The sequence below is a fragment of the Henckelia pumila genome, chromosome 4, assembly GCF_033568475.1.
Source record: "Henckelia pumila isolate YLH828 chromosome 4, ASM3356847v2, whole genome shotgun sequence".
Taxonomy (NCBI): domain Eukaryota; kingdom Viridiplantae; phylum Streptophyta; class Magnoliopsida; order Lamiales; family Gesneriaceae; genus Henckelia; species Henckelia pumila.
Genome location: NC_133123.1, coordinates 157,009,063 through 157,031,417, shown reverse-complemented (window position 1 = coordinate 157,031,417; position 22,355 = coordinate 157,009,063). Strand labels below are relative to the sequence as shown.

The window sequence follows — 22,355 nt, the reverse complement described above, 5'->3', positions numbered from 1 at the left end:
TGTGATCAATTAGACATTTGATTGAATTAAAGATGACATTCATGTTGAAAAAACTCATATATGTGAAGATAAATATAACCAATTAAGTCAATATATAACTAAATATTTAAATTTTTTGGGTTGTTACATTTTTGTATCTTTAATAAAGTGACTATTGCATATACTACCCCTGTGAATGATAACAAAACTTGTTGAGAATTTATTAACTTGAAGTTCAATACTGAAATATAAAAATAACTTCAATTAAAGCAAATAATAATAAATCAAAGAAAATTTGTAGGGAAAAATATTTTTATTTCTATCGTATTTATTTAACTGTGTAGTTTATAGATGTTAAATTGTAAGTAAGTTGCTACAATATAATTTCAGCTAGCTCAACAAAGTTTTTGCCACAACTATTTGTTATAACATGTCTCATAGCTCGGTGATTAACATGACCAGCTACCAAAACGATTGATCATCACACTAAAAAGATACACGTCATATTTAAAACTGACTCTACGAATTTAGATGCTATTTAGGCGGACTGGTGGTCTGATCATGATTCAACTTGATGCAATTGATATTAAAACCATATTGATAGAACCATATTTGATATTTTGGTCATATCTTCCAATTCGGTTATATAAATGGAACGATTCAGTATGTGTTGTGAAGCTAAGACGATTATCTACAATTTATCTCCACAAATAAAAGTTTGAATTGGAGATTAAAAAGCTGATAAATCACGATGAATTTGTTGGTTTTGTATAGGATGAAGAAAGAGTTCAAGCATGAATACAATATCATATTTCGAGCATATATATCTCTCATACAAACTTTAAAGTGCCAGATTCTTGATTCTATGAAAATCCAAAACAAAGGGATCATACAACATTCATATTTATCACTTTGTACAAATATAAAAAATTAAGAATTATAATTAAGAAATATGACCAGTCAGACATCCAGTTGAACTAGATAGACACCATTCACCGTATCTAGATTGAATCAGATAGGTAAAATCAAACAGTCAACCATTTCAAATAAATCAACTCTATGTAAGAAAATTGTTAGCAACACTTGACCATATTCTAGTATCCGAGACGTGATTCTTGGATTTGACAAGAGTGTTTTGCAGGCTACTTTCCAGGCAGCTTGAAACTTCATGAATTCATTCTTATCCCCGTTATCCCCACGGATCCAAGAATTTCATTGAGATAGGCCTGATATATTATATTATTATTATTATATGTAAAATATACATGATTTGAAGGTTTCAGATGAAGTGATTGAAGAGCTAGTGGAACAATGCCACCAGCTATTGTACCTGGCATTACGCGATCCGAATCGGAGAAAACCTCATGGGAGATTGAGGATCGATACATAACAAGCCTTCTTTCTGGCAGAAGTTTCGACAGAATCGAACAAGAAGAATAAAAATAAAGAGAGGGCGAATTTGTTCAATCTCTTGGAAGAGGAGAAATATTTCGATAATTGCAACGGCTGGAGCACAACTGTAACAAAGAAGAAGTTGTCTGCACTCTAGGGTTCCAACTTCGGTTTATTCATGGTGAACCTGACGGAAGTAAGTCACCTAATTACTATAGAAAAATATATACAACTGAGACATCATGAACACAATTTTTGGGTCAAATTGTATTGTTAGGAATCAATCTGGAAGAATACGATATTCCGAGAATTCACCACGCAAACGAACATAAAAAAAACAATAACACAATCCCAGAAACAGATAAAACCAACGCACACAGATCAAACTCAACACTCACGCGAAAGCAAATAAACGACACAAGTGTTTACGTGGTTTGGCAAGAAATTTTCCTACGTCCACGGGAGATACATAACAAATCCACTTTATTAATCACCAACAGAACAAATCCAAGCTCAAGAACAGAGCTTATTATAGAGATGGCCTAAGATAAACTCTCAAGCTAGATACAGACTCAATTCAAGCTTTAAAGCCTTGAATTCCTTCCGTCACAATCTTCGCTTAGTTTTCTCCTCCGAAATCTCTCCTTTCTTCTCTCTCAATATATTCTGAAGAATTTTTATTTTCTGTTATGTTCGTTGTGGCCAGCTTTCATCTGCTTATATAGAGAATTACACCGACTTTCATCTTGGGCTTTAGGTCAACAACAACTTACGACCCAATTATAAAGTCAACATGGTCCAACCCGATAAGCCTTCATTCATCAGTCTGATATGCTCTCGTACTTCCATCTGCATTGATCTGCCTTCAAGCTTACAGCTTCTCGGACACTTCATCTAACTTCTAACCAAGTCACCGTACTCGAGCAATCGATCTGCATGAACTCATCCGAAGACTAATCTGACCATCACTTCGATCTGATCCCAGTATTCGATTTGGACCATGAATTCATCTGATCACTGAACTCATTTGATATGTACTCTTTAATCTGATCTCTTCTCTATTCTTATTCAATCTTATAGAAGCATATTTCAACATGTATTGCATAAACTCTAGCTTTTGATTGACAGATTAATTTTGCATTGTTCTAATACATAGGGATTGATGATGAGCCCGCATTGGAATCTGATGGCAACTGAGATTGCAATAGCATTGCATGGGCAAGGGATGATCCGTGTGGTGTGTTCGAGCCTTAATGATGATGCAAAGTGTCAAAACATGATGTTTATGGTTGAGGAAGGTGATGTGTTTTCGGTTCCGAGATTCCATTCGATGGCTCAAATGGATTTCAACAATAGTACATTTGTTTTCGTCGGATTTAGCACTTCGACAAAGATTAAATGTTGGAAAATAAAAATATTTATTCATTAAAATTATGACAATTTTAGATAGGTAAGATAATAGATTAAAATATGAATTATGTAATAGTATTAAGGAAAAATAAGTTTTTTGGTCTAGTAACTTTACTCCCTTTGGTTTTTGGTCCATTAAATTTTTCGATGTGGTTTTGGTACACTAACTTTGCATTTTCAGTGTTTTTTGGTCCAACTGTATACATGTCAGCTTCTGATTGGTCCATGTCATCATTTTAGACCAATCAGAAATTGACACATATGCAGTTGGACCAAAAAATACTGAAAGTGCAAAGTTGGTGTACCAAAACTCACATCGGAAAAGTTAATGGACTAAAACCAAAACATGGACAAGTTAATAGACCAAAAAACTTATTTTCCCTAGTATTAATGGACACATTAGTTGCAATTTAATGAAGTTGTATAATGTATTTATGGATATTAATATTACATATAATATAATAAAAATATTTATTTACTTTTGTACCCTAAGACACCGTTTGATTCGTGTGATGAGATAACTGAAGGATAGATAATTAGAATGATAAAATAATGAAAGACGTATATAATTAATGTAAGATGACAAAATGTGTGTTGTTTGGTAGCGTTTTAAATTGAAGGATAAATTGTATGTATTCCAATGCAATGACAAAAATATCTTTCTTGTATATTAAATTTTCCAACTTATTTTTGTATATATCCCACCTAATGCATATATTTGGATATTTCATTATATAATACTCAACTACTCAACTAATTATTTAAATTAACATCAATTCATGTATATTAATAAAATAATTATATTACATAAAATTTTATTAATTAATTAATTTATAATATTTTTTCCATAATAACAATAATAAATAAATAATAATTTTATGGTAAAAAAATAACTATAACAAAAAAAATAATAAATTATCTATTTATTATTCTTAATAATAATATTAATTAATAATAATATTGTTAGTATTATTATTTATTATCAACATATTAATAATAATATTAATTACTAATTACAGTTATTACTATTAACTATACCATACCACTGAGAAAGTGAACGATATGATTATTATTGAATATGTTGATAATACATAATAATACTAAAAATATTATTATTAATAATAAAATATTATTATTAAGAATAATAAATAGATAAATTATTAATAATAAGAATAATAATATTGGTAATATATTTAATAAAAACCAATAGTTAAAATAAATATATTAATAGTAAATAATAAGATCAATAATATTAAAGTTAAGAAAATTATATATTATATATATTGATTTTAAAAAATAATATTATATATATATATATTGATTTAAAAAAAACATTATCTTGATATAATAATGTTTAGTATAAATAGTTTCTTATTTTATGATTTAATTCTTATTTTTCTTATCAAGTAAATAATTAAAAATATTGTTAGTATTATTATTTATTATGATTCTTAATAATAATATTAATTAATTAATAATAATATTGTTAGTATTATTATTTATTATTACACGTTATTCTTGTTATTATATTTCGTTTATTTATTTATTATTAATAATTAATTTGTTCCGTATTATGAAATGATCATTTCATAGTAATTTATTTTTATTTATGATTACCATTATTTTCGCTCTTATTCTTTATTTAATATTGTTTCATTATTATTGTTTAATAAAGAAATATTCGTAATTGTTTTATTATTATTAATTTAATTCTTCATATTATTCTTAGTTATATTATTTGAGAAAAAAATTAAAATAAAATAAAATAATGAACAATGTGGTTTATTGGTTAGAGAGAAAAGGGTATAATTGAAATTTTTGAAAGTGATAAAGACATGGATGACTTATACTAGGGTGTGAGAAGGGTTTATTAAACCAACCATAGTACCACTTTATCCTTGCTCAAATGGATTGAGTTGTATTAGAGAGTGTTTGCAATCACTAAAAAAAGTGAGTGTTAGCTTTTGGCTTAAAAAAATCATTTTTGTGTGTTTCTTAGATTATGTGTTAGCTTATGTTTAACTTAATTGAAATCCAAAAGCTAGTCATGTGGTGATTATGATTTTCCAAAAGTGATTCTAATAAGAAGTTCATTGTTAAAATCATTCTAATCACTTATTTATCAAACACTACCAAACTTTGATTTTTAGATTTTCACATTTGTTTCCAAACACTACCAACTTTTGATTTTTTTAAATAATGACAAAGTTGTTATTTCACAATGATAGAACTTTATCTTTTTATTCACACTTTTAGATAGGTAAGATAATAGATTATTAAATATATACGATTTTCATTTAATAATTTCAGTGGAAATATTTTTTATTTTTCAAACATATATATATTCAATTTATAAATCAATTTTTATATTTTTAAAGTATTATGTAGAAAATCTCCATACAATTACTCGAAATAATACACAATTTAAGGATAAAATAGAAAATTCACAATGAAAATATTTATTATGTTAATTTTTTTAGATTTAAATAATACAAAATCTAATAAAATACATATTTAATTATTATCTTTAATAATTTTAATAAATATATATTTTATTTTCCAACATCTAATCATTTTTATATTAATCGAAATAATACACAATCTAATAAAATAAATATTTATTATATTTAATAATTTTAATGAATAAATATTTTTATTTTCTAACATTTAATAATTTTTATGTTAATTGTTTTAAAATTTTCTAATAATTATGTTTCCAAAAAAATTTATTTCTTTTATTTTTATTATCAAATTTTTATTCACTTTTGACGTATCGTTGCTTTCAAATTTTTTTATAAGTATGTCATAACCAAATTTTATTTTTCTAGTATATATATATATATATATTTTAGAAAAAACGACTTTGATATTCATGTGTTTTAAATTTTTTTTTCTTAAATTCATAGAAATAATTCAAACAATTCACTGAAATTGAAGTTTTATAATTAAATAAGATGCGAATTAACACAATATATACTTTTAATAACAAAAAAAATTATATGAAATTTATTCATTGATTGCATTTATATTCTAATAATATATGATTAGCTTTATAAATGTATTATGATATTTAGAAAATCAATTGACACGTTTCTCGTACCTGAGACACGTGAAAATGTATTAGGTATAACATAAGAAAAATAATAAATTTAAATTTATTTACCTTTACAATAAAAGTAAAATAAGTAATGATTAAAATTTCGAATAATATCCATTTGTTTTATTTTTTAAGATATAATAAATTTCTAATATTTGATAAGGTTTTATGTTTGAGTCTTAAATTTATTTAGATAAATGTGCATAGATTACATTTTGACATTTATTTCTGGAAAAATTGCTTTTTTGATTCTATAAGTTTCTTTATTTGTAATTCCGATACTCTGTATTATCAGATTTCAAAATATGTTGTATTTGTTTTTTTTTTTTTGACGATTTTAGAGTCCTTTTTTATGTGATACTTTTGTAGTGTGGACGTTTATAGTATTGCATCCGTATTTTCGATGAAAATAACTAAAAATGCCAAAAATCAAAACACGAAAGACTAAACTGAAACTAAAATTTTGATATCGCTGAAGGCTCTCTACACCTGTTAATTCCTTGTGTTTCAAATTTTGAACACAACTACAAAAACATTTATGAATAAGGGGATACATGCTCAAACTTGAAAACATGAGGATATATGTGCCCAAGATTTGAAAACACAAGGAGTTAATAGATAATTCATTTTTCATAATGAGTTTTTAGTAATCTTGGGATTTCACAGAGTTATGTATGTAATTATCTCATATGAAAATATAGAGCCAAAATCATAATTTTCAAATATTAACGGACCAAAATTACAATTTTTTCTTTATTTTTCCATAATTATTTTTGATTTATTTATATTTATGAATGAAATTTATAATATTTAATTTTCTTTAAATTCCAAATTATCTATAAATTTTATATTATATTTTCCTTAATTTTTTACATTAATTCTCCACCAAATGTTATGCAATTATTTATCGACAAATTCTCTAATGAATTTTTTTTATTTCTATTCACACTTTTAAAGATAAAATCATTAAATATACATGATTTTTAAAATAATTTTAGTTAAAATATATTTTATTTTTCAAACATATATTCACTTTAATATCAACTTTTATATTTTTAAAACACTATCTAGAAATTAATCGAATGAACAATCTAAGGACAAAATAAAATATCAACAGTGAAAAACTTAGTCAATTAATTATTTACAATTTTATAGTTATTATAAAATAAATATATATTATCTTTAATAATTTTTATGAATACATGTATATTTTTGTTGAATCCTAACTTTTGGTGAAAACAAAACAATATATCATTGTCATAGTACGACCGCTGCTTACATGTAAAATAGGAAAATGTCTATCGAGAGATATTAACTGATTCTAGCACATCGGTCGACCGTTGGTAAGATACCGACTGAACTCTGAGATATCAGCTAATCTAAGCATGCCAACCAACTTGAAGATATCAACTGCTTACAGACATCAAGATGTCAACCGACCTCTGCATGTCAGCTGACTCTAGTACAACTGACCTCGGAAATCAGAATAAAGGTCAACTAAAGTTCACAAGTTCCAAGAACATCTACCGATCTCATAAAATCACGGATTCCTAGTAACGGATCTATGACAAGACAACTTAATGCAAAAGGACGAAGCATTTAAGGAGCTGTCTGAAAAAGTGCGAAAAGTCATTAATAATATTTATTATGAAGACACGTTGAATAGACAATTAAAGAGCTTCGAGTACAAATATTTTGAAAGTAAACATATCGCACTTCACAAAACAAGGAATGCTATCTGACCTACAAGACGTTTCTTACCCTTGGCAGAAATAAAAAGACGTTGAGGTCTTTGATATAAATACCAAAGAATATCAAGAAGAACAGAGATGGCTATCACAACAATACAAGTATTCGAGCACTTGAAACTGTTTGAACATTCTATTACTCATCCAACCCTTCGCTAAAAAGAATATCTGATCTACGAAGAGATCTACTCAAGGTTACTCAAATCCAAGCCATTTTTTGAAGAACATCGACCGAGTCAAATATTTGAGATTCTAAGCTTTCAACAGCTTAGACATTCATCATCATCAACTGAAGAAGTTTGATAGGGACTTAGAATCTTATCAGTGTAAATCTAGGAGTTCCATTTTAGGCGATTGATAAGTCCTAACTTGGATCGGGTGTATTATAAGACGTTATAATAACCAAAGTCTTATAGTGTATCTTTTCCACGAGGAAGAAGGGGTGACGTAGGAGATTGGTCTCCGAACATCCATAAACATCTCTGTGCATATTTACGTACTGCATCATATCATATTTTCATAATTATTACCTAGTTTAGCAAGAGCCATATTCCACACTATATTAGTAGCTCTTACTTACCTAGGATGCTGAGAAAAATCGATTAAGTGGACTAACATTTGCTTAATCATATCGCATTAAAGCATAAAATTTCTAAGGGTATATTCACCCCCCCCCCTCTACACACATCATCGATCCCCAACAATTTTTATTTTCAAACATCTATATCATTTTTATGTTAATTGTTTTTAGATTTTCCAAAGAATTATGTTTCGATAAAATTTTATTTCTCTAATTTATTTTTATAATCAAATATGTTAGGATCGGTTGAAAGTCTAGAGGGGGGGTGAATATACTTTCAAGCAGTTTAGTAAGAAAGTTTGAACTTGATCGATTTAGTGCTTGAGTTCGAGGCTTATCTTAATGTCAGATGTAATTTGACAAACAAAATGTGTGCGGAAATATGTCAAATTACAGATTTGAAACACTAAGTGAATATCAGTTTAGGTTGTGTGGTCATGGTGAGTAAACTGAAATAGCACAAAAAATTGTTTATGGATGTTCGAAGATTTCAAACACTCCTACGTCACCCCTTCTTCCACCTCGGAAGGATATCACTAGAAGACTTTGAATTTTACAGGAAATTTGCAAAACCCCGATCCAGTTTAAGACTTAGACACTACCTAAACAAGAACTCCTAGTACAACACTTCAGTTTTAGTCCTATACTGATAATAGAACAGAGTGAATACAACTCGAAATCTTTAGCACAAAAATTGATCCTACAATGATCAAAATAGCACTTCAGTGTTTGTGCTTCGAGTCCCTTGATCAAATCTTGAGCTTTAAAGCTTTGAATGTTCTCGTAAAATAGTAGAGTGTTTTTCACGTAGGTGACTGCTTTGATCGATCAAGATCTCTATTTATACCTTTTGGATTTCCAACTGTCATAAATTCAAATTGTTCTTCAGATAGGGTTTAAATTATTCCCGTTGGATTTGCCACTATCATCAACAAATTCTGGAGCCGACATTGCCCTTGGTATCGCGGCACTACCTTATGCAGAGTGTGTTAGAGTACGGATGATCTTATCCGGAAATGGCAAGGTAGTAGACTGATGCGGGTAGACTGATGCAGTTAGTTTGGCAAGTGTAAACTGATGGATTCAGTTTAGCGAGTGCAAACTGATAGAGTCAGTTTAACATCTCTTAACCAGTTGAGCACGGTTGTTGATGGTGACGTAGTTTAGTTCCGAATATCAGTTTAGCGCTTCTTAGTTGCTCAAGTAGTTTGGCTTTCTTTTAAACATTGTAAGCACCAAAACTAAATTTTCCAACAATTTCCTCCTTTTTGGTGTTTATCAAAACTTTGAGTTTTTGCGTGATAAACTGATATTCCATATACACTGATCTTTGGCAAAGATATTCAGTTGAGTTTTTGCGTGATAAACTGATATTCCATATACACTGATCTTTGGCAAAGATATTCAGTTTCAATTGTTCTTGTAAATCTTCCCCCCTTTTTGATAAACTGATAATAAAGATTTGGAAGAGAAGATACATGTGTAGATAACATAACAATCTAGAAACAATACAAGGTAGATTATCTTCGATTGGAAGAAGATCTGTGTAATGATGAACTGCGAGATGATTGATGAGATGCTGAGGTATGACGACTAGAGGCTTGAACTTCATATTGATTGCGCAAAATATTCTGAGATAAGCTTGTCAAGCTTTGTAGTTGTCTGGAAATTCCTTGAAAGTTGGTTTGAACTGATGTGTGAAAGGATTGAAAAAATCCATTCAAGTGGTCAATTTTTGTATCTAGAGACTGAAGAGAATTTGTAGTTGAGACAATGAGTTTGTCAGCTGACTTGAATCCACTAGGACTTTGTCCAATAGTGAAAATTTTTCTTGAAGTTTAACTAGTTCAGCAATCATTGACTGTTTCAGAAAGGTAATGTTGCTGCTGGTTTCTTGTTGATTTCCCTTGAGACCAGTGACAGTCTTGGATATAGCATAGACTGAAGTGTCAATCTGAGAGATCAACTGATACCAATCATAATCATAAATTGATGTGGGAGACAGAGTTTCTTTACCACTGGATGAAAGGTGTTCCTTGACAAAGTCTGTCTTCTGTCCTTTAGGCGGAGATGAGGGTGAAGTTGAGATCATCTCAATTTTTCTTTTCCTTTGTTCTGATGAGACGATGATTCAGGGACCGAATGAACAACCATTGCTAGATTTAGAGGCAAATTTTCAGTCTCAATGATTTTATCAGCAAGAGATGAATCCTTGTTGATTTGTTCATGCGTTGGTGATTCATGTATTGATTTTTGCAGCTGGTCATCAGTGATAAGAGATGGTGTGACTAATGGATCATTAGTTGGACTGGATAACTGGGGTACTTCTTCTCTAATAGAGTTAGATGGAGCAGAAATGTCACCGATTTGAGATGGAATCTTCAAAGGTACTGAGACTTCCTTTGATTCTTTTAGAGTTTGTTCAGCAGGAGTTGGAGAAAGTAACTCATCTATTTGAGAAATTTGTTGTTCTGTTGATTCCATATGAGACAAATTTAATGTCTCATCTTCATTGTCAATATTAGTTGGAGAAGGTGGCACTTCCATAGTGATTGGTTGAGGTTCTTCAGGTTCTTCTTTTGAGTGAAGGCACAAATTCTCCTCTAGATGTGTCTGTTATGAGAGGAAGTAGTTGAGTATCATCTTCAATATGAGAAATTACTTCATCAATGTTCATTAATTTTAGTTCAGGCAGTGTGGTTTCTGTGCCTGAAATGTGAAGTTGCTGCTCAATAGATGTATCTGTTGTATTGTGAGCAACTGAAATTTCTCTTTGAAGTTATTCAAACACCTGATCAATAGAGTGGTTGGAAGATTCAGTAGTAGAGTGACCCTTTTTGCTTTTTTTGTGTTTGGATCGAGACTTGGAATGAGATTTTTGTTTCGGGCAAACAAAGGGTTCTGGAGTTTCCAAAGATTGATCAGTTTCCCAAAGCTTTACTTCCATTTGTATATTGATGAGATCGGCTTGAAGTTGAGTAAAAATGGCTCGATCTTCATAAGAGGTTCTGGCACGTGGATCATAGTTCCTTTGAAATTCATCAACAATTTCACTCAGTTTTTTGATCCTTAAAAAATCATAGAAGTATTTTCTTCTTGACAAGGCTTCTTGAATGTTGGAAATCTTGACTACCCTTAGCACAATTTCTTCAATTTTGACAAATTTAGACAGCTCATTCTTTTTGGTAAGATGTCTGGCAAATGTAGAGGTCCTGTATTTGTGCCAAGTGTCAAAAATCTCGGCAGTGCGCTTCTCAGCATATTCAAGTACCTCATCCATGGTCAAGTCAATTTGAAGTTAAATGGCATTGGATGGCCTGTTAGGATTGGAGGAAGATGCAATTTGAGAACTTCCTATTGCCAAGTCCAGGTCTGAATGAGTGTATTCAACAAGTTGTTTTGAAGATAAACCACCGATTGGTATTGCTTGAGGCAAAATTATGATTGGTGAGATACATTGCAAAGGAGCCTTCTGAGTTTTAACAAGAGTTTCCAAGTCTTCATTTGATGGAGTTTCTAGAGAAGGTTGGAGACTCTGAATTGGTTCAATCATCATGGGTTGTTTTCCCTTGGAATCCGTTTTGGCTTTTAACTCTTCAACTGTTTTATCAAAGAAGTGTGTGTCTTCAGTTGAGGCCACATCCATCTATTTAGGAATCACAGAGATGATCAGTTTAGATGGAGATGAGATAGCCTTTGTCTGTAGAGTTCTTGTCTGCTTGGTTTGAGGCTTCGTCACAATTTCTTCACTGTCAGTGTCCTCACTGTCATATATAAGAAGATTTCTCTTCTTTTTGGCTGGTTTCTTCACTGGTGTTTTGTGTACTTTTGCAATGACTAAATCAGTTGATTCCCTGGAGTGAAAGTTGGTCAGATATTCCACATTCAAGACTAGAAGCTTGTGCAGTTGAGAATATTCTTCAAGTAGTTGACTGGATTGTAGTATATATCCAGAGGATTCTTTGTCGGAGTCATCATTTGAACAAAAATATTGAATAGAATTTTACTCCAATTGATCTTTACTCCTTTCATGATAGCAGTCATCACCTTGAATTTTCCGACAGTTAATTTTGCAATGGACCCTCCTTTTGCCAAAATACTCTTAGCAACAATATCAGCTAGCATTTGATATTCAGGTTTCAAGTCTCTTTTGAATCCAGACAGAGATATCGGTTGACTTGAGCCAGAAAATGTACTTTGCATTTTAGTAATATCAGTAGTTGATATAACATTGATCTGTAGTACCTGAAGTAGGTAAACTGAAGGTGTTGGCAAAGAATTATTCACTGATTTGGATAGTATGTCTTCCGAGAGAATGTAAGTGTATGCCATCATATTTTAGCGTACAGTTGTGATATAATGACACCAAGTCCGTTTGATAGATATTCGGAGTTTTGATATCATCCCATATAGAGATTAAAAGTTGACAGCGAGAGCATTGAGAATGTAAACTGTAGATGAAGTAGCCATTGAAGTAGTTCCTGTGAATGAATAGGGAAATTCAAATGAAATTAGTATAGGCTTAGGGTTTACGATAAACTGAAATGATATATAATGTGTGACTTGGTCAATACGACACGTGAGTGATGTGGAACATAATAAATTCAAATTGTAAAATGAATAGTACATTAAGGCGGGAGATAGTACACATATTTCCCTCGAAAAATACTACTAATTTTGACTATAAATAATGAACTATAGTATGATAAACAATTACATAATTTCAGTTGTGCAGAAAAATATGAGTAACAACACTCCCTAGTTCGGTTTTGGTCAAAGTCCATATGTGGCATGTGAAGCATGTCGAGAGAGTTACTTTGAGGCAGAAAAGAAGAAGATCGAGGAGAGGGTGTATGAAAAAGTGATGAAGATTTGGTTGAAGATACAGGAACTCCATATGTATCATCATGCTCAGTTTCCTCCAAGGAAATTTGAAGATGCGAAGGAGATAGCTCAGAGAAATATGTTCTATATGATAGCACTGGACACATTTGAACCCAAAGACATTTTTAAGGATAAAAATGTTCTTTATATGATGCTCAGCAAAGAGTACATCTCATTGGTTTGCCTTGCGTCAGATGAGCTTATGAATCCTTCAGTTGCTCATCTACGAGCATGGGTGATGAACTGGAGTTTTGAGATTTTTCTCAAAATGAGGGAAAATAGGCATGTGTGATTGTTGCTCTTAATTTTCTAAGAACAATGAAAGAAGGTTTTTATAAAACTAGTTTCGTTCATAAACTGTTTACATAAACTGTTTCAGTGAAACTACTTAGTTTATAAATAAAAACCACAATAAGTAATAGTGAGCGCGAATAACGAAGTTATCAGATAATTATTACATGAAATCAATTTTCAGATATTTTTGTCATAATTAGTGCCTTATTTTGTGAAAGTATACGTAAGTGACTCTACATATTCTCAATAAATTGAATAAAATAAATGTGAGAGACTCTTCGATATCTGAACTTAAAGACTATAAAAGGAGACGAGTTAAGGCATTCATTCATTTATCAAATAATCAAGATAAGATTATAAGGATATGGATAATTGGAGAATTGCTCATGAAAATTTTGTGGAAGAGAAGCTTGCTCGTCTGCGAACAAAACTCGTGCGGATGCAGTTCAGAGGGTTGGAAGCTCTCAGTTCTGACGAGGTTCGACGCATCGAGAAGTATAAACAAGTGCTTGGTATCCACGACTCTGCTTATGTCCTCGGACGAGATAGCATAAATCTGCTACTCCTGAAGAAGGAGTTGAGGGTGGTGACCCTTCTCCATGGCTTGGAAGAGCTGGAAGATGGTCCACTGGAGGAGCATCCGTCTCTCTGGAGATTAGCCGTGGAGTGTGAAATAGAAATTGTAAAGGGTGTTTATAATTAATAAAATATGCTCCTTTTTGTGGAAGAGCCGGAAGATGGTCCACTGGAGGAGCATCCCCAAGGAATTGACATGATCCACTTGTACTTTTTCTTTCTAGCTTACATCCAGCATAGTCAGCATCTGAGTATCCAACTAGATTGAAGGATTTATGCTTGGCATACCACAGACCAACATTCTGAGTTCCTTTAAGATACCTTAGTATCCTCTAGTCAGCTATGAAGTGAGACTGCTTTGGATTAGAATGAAATCTAGCACATAAACAAACTGCAAAAACAATGTCAGGTCTACTGGCTGTTAAGTAAAGCAATGACCCTATTAGACCTCGAGACATTGTTGCATCAATTAACTGATATTCTCCCTTCGTCTTTGTCAAGCTTAATTGATGCACTCATGGGAGTTGTTGTAACTGTGCAGTTTTCTATTCCAAATGATTAGTTCTTTGGTGTACTTAGTTTGGCTTATGAATATCCCATTTTCCATTTGTCGAACTTGCAATCCAAGAAAGAAATTAAGTTCACCCATCATGCTCATCTCGAATTTTTCCTGCATTAGCTTAGAAAATCTTGTGCACAGTTTGTGGTTAGTTGACCCAAAGATAATATCATCAACATATATTTGAACTAATAATGTGTGATCACCTTTGGTGAATTTAAATAAAGTTTTATCAACTGTGCCTATTGTAAACTCATGTTCAAGAAGAAATTTGGTTAAGGTGTCATACCAAGCTCTGGGAGCCTGTTTCAGTCCATATAGTGCTTTGTTTAAATGGTATACATGGTCTGGAAACTAATGATTTGTGAATCCAGGTGGTTGTTCAACAAATACTTCCTCTTGAAGTTTGCCATTTAGAAAGACACTTTTGACATCCATTTGATAAACTTTGAAGTATTTAAAGGATGCATACACAAGAAATATTCTTATGGCTTCCAGTCTAGCTGCTGGTGCATAAGTTTCATCATAGTCAATTCCTTCTTCTTGTCTATACCCTTGAGCTACTAGTCTTGCTTTATTTCTGACTACAGTTCCTTCTTCATTGAGTTTGTTTCTGAAGACCCATCGATTGCCAATGACTGACTGGTGTGATGGTCTTGGAACAAGATTCCAGACTGAGTTTATAGTAAACTGATTTAATTCATCTTCCATAGCCTCTATCCAACAGTTGTCAGCTAGTGCATCTTTAATTTTCTTTAGCTCTTCTTGAGATATAAAGGCTGCATGAAGAAATTGTTTAATCATTTGTCCTCAAGTCCTTAGTGGTGCTATAGGATTACCTATCACCGAACTGAGTGGATGCTTCTTGGACCATTTGAGTCTAGAATTAGGCTGATTCTCATTGTTCACATGTGCCTCTGGATCTTGAATAGTCATGTTATCTTGGTCAAGCTCTGTGACTTCAATGTGTATGTGATATTATTGAGTTTCATGTTGCTCATCTTCATTATTCACAACTGGGTGAGTTTGGAGGATATCAACTGATTGATTTATGTTATGAACGTCGACTGCTGGTTCCACTAGTTCAGGTTCAGGAGTTTGAAGTGTTCTGATGAGTGGTGAAAAATCATCTTCACTGTCATCTTCACTGTTATTTATATTGTCATTTTCCAACTGAATTTCCTGAAATATATCTGAGATTTGATGAGAATCGGTTGGAATGTCAGTAGTTAAATCCTCATCAAATATGATATGAACTGATTCTTCAACATTTAAAGTTCTTTTGTTGAAAATTCTATATTCTTTGCTAATTGTGGAGTATCCCAGAAATATACCCTCATCTAAATTTGCATCAAATGCGGTCAGATGACTTTTATCATTGTTGTGGATGTAACATTTACTCCCAAAAATCTTGAAGTATGATACATTAGGTTGTCAGCCATTCCAAATCTCATATGAGGTTTTAAAAAAATTCTTGCATATCATTGATCTGTTCTAAGTGTAGCAAGCAGTGTTCACAGTTTCTGCCCAAAACCTTTGAGAGAATTTTGAATCGGCTAACATGTTTCTTGCAGCTTCTTTAAGAGTACGATTTCTCCTTTCTGCAACACCATTTTGTTGTGGCGTTCTAGCTGCTGAGAATTCATGTTTGATTCCATAATGCTCTAAAAATGAAGACAAATTCAGTTCCCCTGTCACTTTTGATTTTGTCAATCTTACTCGATTTTTCGTTAAAGAGTCTTTTAAAAATCTTGATCAGTTGAGAGGCAGTTTAGTCTTTTGATTTTAAGAAAATGACCCAGGTCAAACGTGAGTAATAATCAATGATGACAAGAGTATACCTCATTCCCCCTAAACTTGTTAGTGGTATTGGACCAAATAAATCCATGTGCAATAGTTCCAAGCATCGGGAAGATGAGTTATAACCCTTGTTTTTAAAAGATGACCTAACTTGCTTCCCAAATTGACAAGCTGAGCATACTTTGTCTTTGGAAAAATAAATTTTAGGCAATCCTGTTACTAGCTCGAGCTTACTCAGACTGACAATTGACTTGAAGTTAAGGTGATTCGGTAGCTTGTGCCAAATCCAGTTGCGCTTAGAGTTGGAAGCTACGAGGCAAACTGGTTTGCTAGACTGAATGTTCCAGAATACTTTATATGTGTTTCCACATCAGTTTCCTGTCAAAATAATGTTACCAAAGGCATGTTTAACAAGGCAAGTTAGCTTTTGAAATTTAACAGAGTGCCCATAGTCACACATTTGACTAATGTTGATTAAGTTATATTTCAAGGTCTCAACTAGTAAAAAATCTTGAATGATTATGTTGTCGTGGATAATCTTACCCTTACCCACGGTCTTACCCTGTGAGTTGTCACCAAATGTGATAGTTGGACCATGGCATTTAATAAGTTCAGACAGTAGTTTATCATTTCCAGTCATGTGTCTTGAGCATCCACTGTCTAAGTACCATGATTCATCTATTTTTTCTTTAGTACCTGTAACCTGCATTCACAAAGTTGAATAACTTTTGGTACCCACATTTATTTGGGTCCACGAAGGATTAATAATTTAGGAACCCAAATCTAGAATACTTTAACAATTTTACCAGTTTCTGTGTTCTTATAAGTGCGTACTAAATTATGTGCCCTAGATTTTGGAGTGTGATGTGCTTGTGATACCGTGTGCTGTTTTCCTTTTCCAATATCCTTTAAATGTCTATATCGCTTTTGAACTGGATGTTGATTGTGATATTGACCTGGATTTCCTCTCATAGAATTAGGTTGATGTGCGTTAGTCCGTTCAGGACTTTTAGAAGTTTCGACTTTAGTTTCATGAGGATTGAAGCCAATACCAAACCTTTTCCTGTTCATCTGCTCTATTGACTGCCAAGTCATCAGGATAGGTTTTTCATGTTCATTTACCCTAAATGCTCATACAAAGTTGATATACTTTCCTTTGCACATATTCAGTTTCGGTAGAGTGCTTGATTCACCAGTTTCAACTGTTTCACCATACCCTAGACCAGTTTTGTCATGGAGAGGTCTTTGTAAATCATGCATTTCTATCAGCATGCTCGAGGATCTATTCCATGAACTTACTATATCATCCATCCTTTGCTTTTCTATTTTAATATTCATGATATTGATCTTGAGTTGCTCATTCTTAGTTTTAAGCTTAGAAATCTCTATTTCAAGACAATTTTTCTCAACTGATTGTTCCCAATGGGATTCAGTTGAGATATCTTGCAGGTCCTCTTTCTTTGATTTAACTTCATCAAATGCAAGGGACAGTTTTTGATACTCATTTGCCATGTCATGAAGTGCTGTGATTAGTTCCTCTTTAGTGAACTCTTCAGAACTAAAGTCGAATACCTGTTCACTGGTGGAATCTTGCTCATGGTCCTTTTCCATTAGACATTTGACCTCTTCTTCATCATCACTGGAACTAGAGGAATAGTTGGATCCTTTTGAATCACTATCTGTTTCCGCCCATTTGGCTTTGCTATCTTTTGCAACCAGTGCTTCATGTTTCTGTCTCGAAGTGTGTCTGTCATCCCTTGAGCTTTTCCTTTTGTCAAAGTTCTTCGGTTTGGGACAGTCAGCTATAAAATGTCCTGTTTTCCCACAATTGAAGCAACTTCTTGGTTCTTCGACTGCATCTTTCTTTTGGAAGTTTCTTCTGTAAGATCCTTCTTGATTTATTCTGATGAACTTGCCGAACTTCTTCACAAATAAGGACATAGCATCACTGCTCAGTTGTTCTGCTGTTTTTTTTGATTGAGCTGGTGATTCTATCTTGACTGCAGTCAGGGCTTTGGTCAGTTGAGAGGTAGACTGATCTTTCTCTCGTGTTTGCAATTCAAATTCATAGGCCTTCAAATCTGCAAACAGGTCGTGCAACTCTAGTTTGTTCAAGTACTTTGATTCCCTCATAGCCATTTTCTTCACATCTTATTCTTTGGGAAGGCCTCGAATAACTTTGAGAATGACTTCCCTATTGGGATATGTCTTTCCCAAACCATTAAGCTCAATAACAATGCTGCTTACTCTCTCATCAAATTCTGTCATTGATTCACCAGATTTCATCCTGATGTTGTCAAACTTTTGAGTAGCAACAGACAGTTTGTTTTCTTTAGTCTGTTCATTTCCTTCACAGAGTTGAATCAGTTTCTCCCAAATTTCTTTCCCAGTTTTGCACGTTTTGATATTGCTGAAGGTGTTCTTGTCAAGAGTTTTATACAAGATATCTTTAGCCACATTATCAAGATTCGCCTTTTTTTTATCTTCAGCAGTCCACTCAATTCTTTGTTTCTCAATGTACTGTGGACCACCGCCATAAAGAGCTATAGCAGTATTGATTTTGGTGATCGCAAGAGGTCCATCAATGATGAAAAACCACATGGCATCATCTAATGCTGATAGATATGCTTGCATACGAATCTTCTAGTCATCAAAATCTTCTTTGGAGAACATAAGAATTTTTTTAAATGAGGTCATTTTGATACAATGTTTAAGAATAAGATAAGAACCTCTTTGATACCACTTGTTAGGATCGGTTGAAAGTCTAGAGGGGGGTGAATATACTTTCAAGCAGTTTAGTAAGAAAGTTTGAACTCGATCGGTTTAGTGATTGAGTTCGAGGCTTATCTTAATGTCAGATGTAATTTGACAAACAAAATGTGTGCGGAATGTCAAATTACAGATTTGAAACACTGAGTGAATATCAGTTTAGGTTGTGTGGTGATGGTGAGTAAACTGAAATAGCACAAGAAATTGTTTATGGATGTTTGGAGATTTCAAACACTCCTATTTGACCCTCTTCCACCTCGGAAGGATATTACTAGAACACTTTGAATTTTACAAGCAATTTGCAAAACCCCGATCCAGTTTAAGACTTATACACTGCCTAAACAAGAACTCCTAGTACAACACTTCAGTTTCAGTCCTAGACTGATAATAGAATAGAGTGAATACAACTCAAAATATTTAGACCAAAAATTGATCCTACAATGATCAGAATAACATTTCAGAGTTTGTGATTCGAGTCCCTTGATCAAATCTTGAGCTTTAAAGCTTTGAATGTTCTCGTAAAATAGCAGAGTGTTTTTCGCGTAGGTGACTGCTTTGATCGATCAAGATCTCTATTTATACCCTTTGGATTGCCAACGGTCATAAATTCAAATTGTTCTTCAGATAGGGTTTAAATTATTCCCGTTGGATTTGTCACTATCATCAACGAATTCAGGAGCCGACATTGCCCTTGGTATCGCTGCACTACCTTCTGCAGAGTGTGTCAGAGTACGGATGATCTTATCCAGAAATAGCAAGGTAGTAAACTGATGCAGTTAGTTTGACAAGTATAAACTGATGGATTCACTTTAGCGAGTGCAAACTGATAGAGTCAGTTTAGCATCTCTTAACCGGTTGAGCGTGGTTGTTGATGGTGACGTAGTTTAGTTCCGAATATCAGTTTAGCGCTTCTTAGTTGCTCAAGTAGTTTGGCTTTCTTTTAAACTTTGTAAACACCAAAACTAAATTTTCCAACAAAATATTTATTCAATTATGAAGTATCATTATTTTCAAATTTTTTTATAAGTATGTCGTAACCAAATTTTATTTTTTTATTAGATTTTTTTTAAATATGTGTTTTAAATTTTGTTTTCTTGAATTGATAGAAAATAATTCAAACCAATTCATTTAAGGTGAATTTTTGTAATTAAATAAGAGGTGAATTGACACAATGTATTTTTAATAACAAATAAACTATATAAAAATAATTTATTTCTTGATTTCACTTATATTTTTATAGTATATGATTAACTTTACAAATGCAATATGATATTTAAAAAACTAATTAAAATGTTATGTTTAAAGAGTAAAAAAATTTTATATTATTATTTATTTTCTTTCTAATATAACAAGATTTTATTAATAGATTATTACATTATGAAACTTATTATTCATAAAATTTACCGTGATGTTATATATCTATATAGTATATTGAACACAAATTTTGTATAAGTGTAAATATTTCTTAAATATTTTAAATGATCAATTATTTATTGTCATAGAATAAAAAGTATTTGAATTCTTTCTATGACTACATTTGTTACAATCCTTATGTAATTAATTATCTATTTCAATATGATTAATTCATCATTTTTATTATTATGTTAATATTATATTATCATAATCACAAAAATTTTTCATCTTAATTTACCTCATAATCCTATATTTTTCAAGATAAAAAAATCATTATTACACATAAATATTAATATTAAAAATTAAAATTAAAATGATTCACTTAGAACATAATCCACAAAAGCTTTTTTTCTTATTAATTTACCTCATATTTTTACATTTTTAAGACAAAAAATAATATTGATTCATTTATAAAATTAAAAATTAGTTTATAAGAAAAAATAGGTAGTAGAAATAATGCATTATTTTATAATTTTTTTCTCATTGTTATTTTTTTAGAATGAATTTAGGAATATGATGACAACCATTAAAATATTGTATTCAGTGAGTAAAAAAATAATAAATGCATCAATTAAATTAATGAACAACACATTGATTTTTATAAATTTCATCTCCCAAATTTGACCTTAAAATTTATACCATTTTTCCACTCATGTTCATGCGATTAATACCATTCATTCATATCTTTTGTGCAATGTGGTAAATACACAATGATCCATTTATAAAATTAAAAATAGTTTATAAGAAAAAATAGGTAGTAGAAATAATGCATTATTTTATAATTTTCTTCTCATTGTTATTTTTTTAAAATGAATTTAGGAATATGATGACAACCACTAAAACGTTGTATTCAATGGGTAAAAAAAATAAATGCATCAATTAAATTAATGAAAAACACATTGATTTTTATAAATTTCATATCCAAAATTTGACCTTAAATTTTACACCATTTTTTCACTCATGCCCATGTGATTAATACCAATCATTCATATCTTTTGGGCAATGTAGTAAATACACAATGATTCATTTATAAAATTAAAAAAATAGCTTATAAGAAAAAATAGGAAGTAGAAATAATGCATTATTTTATAATTTTCTTCTCATTGTTTTTTTTTTAGAATGAATTTAATAATATGATGACAACCATTAAAATATTGTATTCAATGGGTAAAAAAAATAATAAATGCATCAATTAAATGAATGAACAACACATTGATTTTTATAAATTTCATATCCCAAATTTGACCCTAAATTTTACACCATTTTTTCACTCATGTCCATGCAATTAATATCAATCATTCATATCTTTTGGACAATTTAGTAAATACACAATGCAAAACTTTGCCCTCTATTCATAATTTTATTGAAGAAAAAATATATTGCTTTGTGTCGGTTGAATTGCTTCAACAGTATTCCTACCTATTCATTTTGGTTTCTTCTCGGTTTTATTTTTGGGGAAATTGCATATATTACCCTTGTGAAATCCCGGGTTTGCTGATAACCCCCTATGAATGTTTTTTAAGCTAATAAACCTCTATGATTCTAGATATGTATCATGCACACCCTTTTCAGCTAAAAATAACGAAAAAATGACAAAAATACCCCTGCTTAAAAAAATGAAAATATTAATATAAAGTTATTATATATAAGTTTCATAGTTATTTAAATAAAATTTTATTATTTTATTCAATTAAATGTAAAATTATAAAAAAAAATTAACTTAATCATTTTTTTAAGTTGGGGTATTTTCGTCATTTTTTAGTTGTAAAGGTTTGCTTGCTACATATCTAGAATCACAGGGGGTTATTAGCTTAAAAAACTTTCATAGGGGGTTATCACCAAACCCGAGATTTC

At 31.3% G+C, this 22,355-nt stretch overlaps 2 protein-coding genes across 2 annotated transcripts; both read right to left on the bottom strand.

Annotated features, from left to right (window-relative positions):
• Positions 1-15,497: 15,497 nt before the first annotated feature.
• LOC140862160 (uncharacterized) lies at positions 15,498-18,458 on the bottom strand. The gene is made up of 4 exons (XM_073265160.1): positions 17,457-18,458; positions 17,112-17,402; positions 16,863-17,022; positions 15,498-15,859 (listed from the first exon to the last, which is right to left on the bottom strand). Exons 1-4 carry the CDS (start codon positions 18,456-18,458, stop codon positions 15,498-15,500), a joined length of 1,815 nt encoding a protein of 604 aa, XP_073121261.1.
• A 12-nt stretch (positions 18,459-18,470) lies between these two features.
• Positions 18,471-18,953, bottom strand: LOC140862159 (uncharacterized). Its single transcript, XM_073265159.1, has one exon. It carries the CDS (start codon positions 18,951-18,953, stop codon positions 18,471-18,473), a length of 483 nt encoding a protein of 160 aa, XP_073121260.1.
• Positions 18,954-22,355: the final 3,402 nt, after the last annotated feature.